This window comes from Aegilops tauschii, chromosome 7 (assembly GCF_002575655.3).
Source record: "Aegilops tauschii subsp. strangulata cultivar AL8/78 chromosome 7, Aet v6.0, whole genome shotgun sequence".
Lineage (NCBI taxonomy): Eukaryota > Viridiplantae > Streptophyta > Magnoliopsida > Poales > Poaceae > Aegilops > Aegilops tauschii.
In genome coordinates, this window is record NC_053041.3 from 116083762 (window position 1) to 116090303 (window position 6542).

Below are 6542 nucleotides of genomic sequence, written 5' to 3' on the forward strand. Positions count from 1 at the left end.
TCCCTACAGCCTCTTCTCCATGAACTGTCGTTTCCTAGTTCCCAGTCAAATAACTTGGGCAACGTCAGATCATTCAGTTGCATCACCAGACATTGGCGCACAGAGTAAGCAAAAGAATGTGATGCGCAAATGATCGAATGAATATGAATACTGTATGAAGGAGCTGGGAAAGCACAATCAGATGCATGCATCCAGTTTTTTTTTACATCGGTGAGGCCACGGGAGTTCAACAGTAATGCATATACATGTTCCTCTCGACAGTCACTTCATACAGTGATTAGGAATGTACTTTGTTGCACTACTTTGTTGTCTTCGATCTTCGATCTAAATGCACGCACTGCTTTGTTGTCTTTGATCTTTGATCTATATGCTGACTGCACCATAACAAAAACAACGTAGGTGGCACAGAACTAATTTGGCTAAAACCCTCAATGAAAACCTAATCACAATTTACCGCGGCAACCAGCGGGCTGGCCCTAGTAGAGTATCTATTTCTCCCCTGTCCTGCTTTTCGACTCTGAAACAATGTCTATTTCTCCTCTGTCCTGTTTACTGAGACACGTCCGACTCCGAAGTTACACCTGTTCTGACACGATGAAATTTGCCCTACAGAACAGAACAGAGCACCAGCAAACATCAGTCCAGACATACTTAGCAGGAAAATTCGAAGTGGCCAAAAAAAATAACAAGAGGATTACCTCTCGAAGGAGATGTGTTACCAGAGACTTATCAGCGGTATTCTTTGAACTGAAGAACAGCTGATTCGTGTATTGTATCCTTATATTTGGAATGTTGACTCTTGAGAAGTAATCATGAAGAACAACTCTAGGAGTCCAGATTTCCATACATTTCATGACAAAGACACCGCAATCATTCCTAAAAATCAAATAAAGCACAAACATCAATACAAGAAAATTTATTTCACAAATGTCGGCAATGAACATCAAGAAACACATGGTTGTAGATAGCATTACCCGTTTCCTTGTCTTGGCATAGCAGGATAGACAATTCTAAAATTATCGAAGCTATACTCTGAATCAACTATCTCCTTCCACAAATGTTTGAAATTACCAACCTAAATTACAACACATCAGCATTCACATGACTAAACGTTGAAGGTGAACATACTAAAAAAACAGAGGAAGATTTGCAAATAGAATTACTTACAAGCATCTCACTGACGACAACTTGGTAACGAGACTTCTTAAGGAACAAGGAATCCATAAATACAAATTGACAGTTTTGTAGGTCGACAACAAATAAAAACCAGTGCTTACAATGGCATATAGGAAAGAATAGCTGCAACAGAAAAAATATTTGTAAGAAAAATTCATATATTACACAAATATAAGAGACGAGAACTAGGACAAAGAGCAATAAGAAAATATCATACCAGTTCACATGCATCAATTTTCTTTGCTAGACTTGCACCTTTAAAAGTATTTTGTATGAGTTTAAACTGATCTTTGTTATGGTATTTTAGAATGTTTTCCTGCAAAATATATAAGAATCAGCAGCCAAACCATAACAAAACAGATTTCGGCATGTATATATGTGAAAACAGATGGAGCTTCAAATGAAGAAAATAATTACCCCAATATAAGAGAAGAAGTAATGTTTTTTAGAAACTGATGGATGGCAATCATCAAACAATTTCCGGCAGAAAACAGAAATCAGAAAGTTGTTGACATGACCCCCTGGCATCAATGACTGACCAAGAGAGAGGTAGGAGCAGCGGACTTTGCGATATATAATGGCAGTCATGCTGCTCACATAAAGATAGAATATAAATGTCAATACGATGCAGCTAAGTATTTCTTTTGCATAATGCATAATCAGAAGAAAAATAATTGAGCTATAGAAATGAAACAGGAAAGAGCATATATACCACAGATATCTTTCACTCCGTGCAAGTCTGCAGAACACCGCATAATATCTCCTCTCAAGCGCAGAGACTGGAAATCGATTTGTTTCAGGAACAGAAGGAGGATTGGACGGGAGAAGAACTCTCCTCGGATCATGGGGTGGTTTCTTTCTTCTAGAAGAACTAGTGCTAACCTTGATTACATACTGAACTTTGGATGCGGGGGTATAATCGGAAGAGCGATTGTCATGAGGATTTGCAGAACTGATAATGCTATTAGAAGCATTATCGTCTTTATTACACAATTGACTGCAACTCACGTTGGACTTCCTTTCATCAGTAATCTGTTCATCTGAAGAATCATTAGACTGCGACAGAAAAATATTAATATGGTTAACATGATGGTGTCATATCATGATCAGCAGAGGGAAAGCAACACAGCTCAGAGATTTTTTTTAAGCAAATAAAATGACTTACAAGTTTTGCTTCCACAGTTGTGTCAGCAGCAGAAACAGGAACAGTGAAACGTCTGCTCGTATTAATCACACTTTTTTTACCGGAGGGATTAGCATGTGATTGCTGAGAGCGATCCAGAGTAACTATGACATTGTGATTCTGCACACCAGGAAAAAAATTAGATCTCAAGTGGAATGGAAAATGAAGCTGACAAACCTAGCTTCTAAATAAACTGGAGGTAAACATTCGGACTCATCGGCATCACAGAACTGGAAGAATAGAGAGTGGAGACAATTTTTAATACCAAGACCTAGATTACCTAGTAGAAGTGGACAACCTTACAGAAGTTGCATATATACTATAAAGCAGTAAATTAATTAGGACTACTTTTACTGAACAGACGGAAAATAAAGCAGCCAGAAAGAAACACATTTAATACAGGAGATGCACAAACAAAGCTTCTTAACATAAAAGTGACAGATAGGTTCATAAAACTGAACCTTTCTGGCTAATAAATTATACAATATAGACTAACCTTATCAGTAAAACTCTGGCTGGGCATCACAGAACAAACTGGATAGATATCATCCATTTCATGGTGAACATCAGAAAGAGGTCTGTGGACATTGACCATTTTCTCAGCAGGTTCTTTCAAATTGGCATTGGGGAGGAAGAAGGGAGCTTCAGCAGCAGCATCTGGTTGCTGAATGTCAGTGTTGTCCAATACCTTAATTAAGTTGAGCATGTATAATACCAATTATCAGTGAGTAGAGTGATGCAAGGAATTAACAGTAAAAGCCAAAAGTGCATCTGAATAAGTTTTACCAGGCTCCTGCCATGATGGAGTAGGCAGGCGAGGAGCTCGTCAGAGTTGGCCGCCGTCCTGAGAGCGACGGCCGCCGCCTGCATCCTGCTGCATGCGTCGCCGGGGCTGGAGACGGATGTCAGGCGGAGACACTCCATGGGGAAAAGGTGGACGCTCCGTATACCGATCGCAGATATGCTGGCTAGCTAGCTTAACTAATCTGTAAGCATCCTGGTACATCTTTGTTCGCTGCCATGCTGCTTGCTAATTAAGGCTGACGTGCTGCCTGTCAGGCATCACATCCTGTTGCCACCATGACAACATGGATACGCAGGCGGAGCAAGTCTGAACCGGCGAACATGCTTACTGCGGACAAGCTGTGGATCTTCACATAGTGACGACATGATGTAGTAAGGTAGGCCGCACATGTTGGAGATTTCTCTCATCGTTTCCATGTACGCACACATAATGACGACATGGAGCTGATGCTATTTCTGCTTCGTTCCACCTTCCTCCCTTTTCTAATAGGAGGAGTACCTGGTCCAGCTGATAAGATATCGCGTAGCTCGAATCGCCGGCAACGTCCGCTACCAACCGCCAACTTCCCCCCGCTGGTCGACTACCGGAGGACGCCGCGCGCCCGCGAACCGACTAGAGGCAGTCGACGGCCGTCGCTGCTCCTCTTCACCGCCGCCCAGCCCGTTCCAGATCCATGAGTGGCGCCGCCGCCCAGCCCGCGACTGTTTAGGAGATCCAGCAGGGAAGCGGCGGCGCCATGGGGGCTGTGGGGAGCTCGGTGACCGTCGGTCAAGGGCGAGGAAGGGGAGGAGCAGCGGCGGCGCCATGGAGGGAGAGAGGGCGGGGGCACGGCGTCCGTCTGTATGCGGAGGAGGCCTGGCGCATGGGGCAAGGGGAATTTGTTGGAAGGATCAACTCGTCAAAGTGAGAGAGGGAGAGAAAAACTGACGGAGAGAATTTCAGATTGTTTGTCACTGCTAATTGTTGCTGCAGCTGGCTCACAATTTTCTTTTTTCGAGAATAACTTCCAATCTATTCATCAACTATCAAGATGGTACAAAGAACACTAGAAATAAAAAATACATCTAGATCTATAGACTCACAAATTGACACTAGATTGAACAATGTTTTATGTACACAACTACAATAGAAACAAACAACTTGTTGTGAAAGAATAGAAAAAAATCAACTTGAGCCGTCAGACTAGAGATATATGGCTCAACTTAGTTTTTAAAAGAGTAAAATTCATCGGTTGTCACTAAACTTGTCGTGTACGCTCATTTTAATTACTGTACTTAAGAATAGAATTGATACGACACTATATACGTGTTAAGGTGATTATACAGTCATTGTCACATCGTATAGCTCTATTTTGTTTAGTTGATCGGTCAAACAGGCCTCATCAGCTCACTCTCTCTCTCTTAACTATGCGGGTTCCACCTGTCGCGAACTCGAAGCTAAGGCCTCACGCAGGCACCCTCCGTGGGCTAGCCATTAGAGTAAACATAGTATAAACAACGATTTATGTTTACTTACTGAGCTACATCTTTTTTATTATCTACTTGTTCAACGCACTAGGTAACCTTTCGATTCACACGAACAGTTCTTTATTTTTTGGCAAAAGTGTAAATAAGGTAGGAAAATACACACAGGATAGCGGGTTTCCATGTCCACATAAATTTAGGCCTGCCCACTGCCGTTTTTCTACGGACCCACAAAGTGTGGTTAATGGTATGTTTGTTTTTTTAGGATAATGTCATGTTTGATTTATTACGATTTCTTCTGGGTGTTTTTCTTCTGGTTTTCTTCTGTTTCTTTTGGATTTTTCTCTTTGTATTTTTGTAATAAAATTGGCAAAAGTGAAAATAAGGAAGGAAAATACACACAGGATAGCGGGTTTCCATGTCCACATAAATTCAGGCCTGCCCACTGCCTTTTTCTACGGACCCACAAAGTGTGGTTAATGGTATGTTTGTTTTTTTAGGATAATGTCATGTTTGATTTATTACGATTTCTTCTGGGTGTTTTTCTTCTGGTTTTCTTCTGTTTCTTTTGGATTTTTCTCTTTGTATTTTTGTAACAAAACTAGAACAATGCCCGTGCGTTGCAATGGGATATAAATATTTTAGTACGTTAGCTTGTGATATACCTGTCAATAATAATGTGATTGTGTAAATAAATGTTCATCAAATTCTGACGGTGAATTACCCATATTTTGATAGAAGTTTGGTTAGTAAATTAAAGTGGAATTGGTTCAGAAGGTAAGTGAATTAAGATGCTTGATTATCATATAAATGGAAGGTTGGACGAAGGGGTGGTGGGAAGAAAGGTGAAATGGGAACCTTACGTTCTTTTTAAGTAGTATAGATATAGATATAGATTTTTCTCTTTGTATTTTTGTAATAAAATTGGCAAAAGTGAAAATAAGGAAGGAAAATACACACAGGATAGCGGGTTTCCATGTCCACATAAATTCAGGCCTGCCCACTGCCTTTTTCTACGGACCCACAAAGTGTGGTTAATGGTATGTTTGTTTTTTTAGGATAATGTCATGTTTGATTTATTACGATTTCTTCTGGGTGTTTTTCTTCTGGTTTTCTTCTGTTTCTTTTGGATTTTTCTCTTTGTATTTTTGTAACAAAACTAGAACAATGCCCGTGCGTTGCAATGGGATATAAATATTCTAGTACGTTAGCTTGTGATATACCTGTCAATAATAATGTGATTGTGTAAATAAATGTTCATCAAATTCTGACGGTGAATTACCTATATTTTGATAGAAGTTTGGTTAGTAAATTAAAGTGGAATTGGTTCAGAAGGTAAGTGAATTAAGATGCTTGATTATCATATAAATGGAAGGTTGGACGAAGGGGTGATGGGAAGAAAGGTGAAATGGGAACCTTACGTTCTTTTTAAGTAGTATAGATATAGATATAGAGTATAGATATAGATATAGAGAAGAGATATATGTACACATGATATTTTAACATTCTATTAAAACATGACAAGTATTTTTTAATACATGATGAACATGTTTTAGGCACAAGATGAACAGTTTTTATGCACGGTGAACATTTTTTAAATACGACAAACATTTTTCAACATAGAATGAATGTCTTTTAAATGCATTATGTACATTTTAAAATATATGATATTTTTTTAATATGCGATGAACACCATATTTAAATATATGGTAATTTATTTGAATATATGATCACCATATTTTGCAGATACGATATGAACATTTTTTTGCATGTATGTGCATATGTAATGTTTTAATAATTTTTTACCCTGTTTATCAAAATAGAATAATTAGGGTGGTACTGGCCATCATGTCATGAACACTTTCCCTTACGTCTGAGACATTAGACGTCATATAGATGTTGAATCGGCAACGAA

The 6542-nt window shown here is 39.3% G+C and overlaps 1 protein-coding gene across 1 annotated transcript; it reads right to left on the reverse strand.

Moving 5' to 3' along the window:
- Nucleotides 1-302: 302 nt before the first annotated feature.
- LOC109772515 (uncharacterized) lies at nucleotides 303-4060 on the reverse strand. The gene is made up of 10 exons (XM_020331193.4): nucleotides 3146-4060; nucleotides 2856-3047; nucleotides 2342-2479; nucleotides 1889-2232; nucleotides 1594-1765; nucleotides 1394-1492; nucleotides 1168-1299; nucleotides 975-1075; nucleotides 699-876; nucleotides 303-606 (listed from the first exon to the last, which is right to left on the reverse strand). Exons 1-10 carry the CDS (start codon nucleotides 3281-3283, stop codon nucleotides 550-552), a joined length of 1551 nt encoding a protein of 516 aa, XP_020186782.1. The 5' UTR covers nucleotides 3284-4060; the 3' UTR covers nucleotides 303-549.
- Nucleotides 4061-6542: the final 2482 nt, after the last annotated feature.

Excerpts from the sequence above, each read along its gene's own strand:
- LOC109772515 (XM_020331193.4), bottom strand. The coding sequence starts at position 3,283 with ATGGAGTGTCTCCGCCTGACATCCGTCTCCAGCCCCGGCGACGCATGC. Across the intron at positions 1,493-1,593 it reads ACTTCTTCTCTTATATTGGG|GAAAACATTCTAAAATACCA; the intron begins GTAATTATTTTC and ends TATATTTTGCAG. Across the intron at positions 607-698 it reads TAACACATCTCCTTCGAGAG|GGCAAATTTCATCGTGTCAG; the intron begins GTAATCCTCTTG and ends TCTGTTCTGTAG.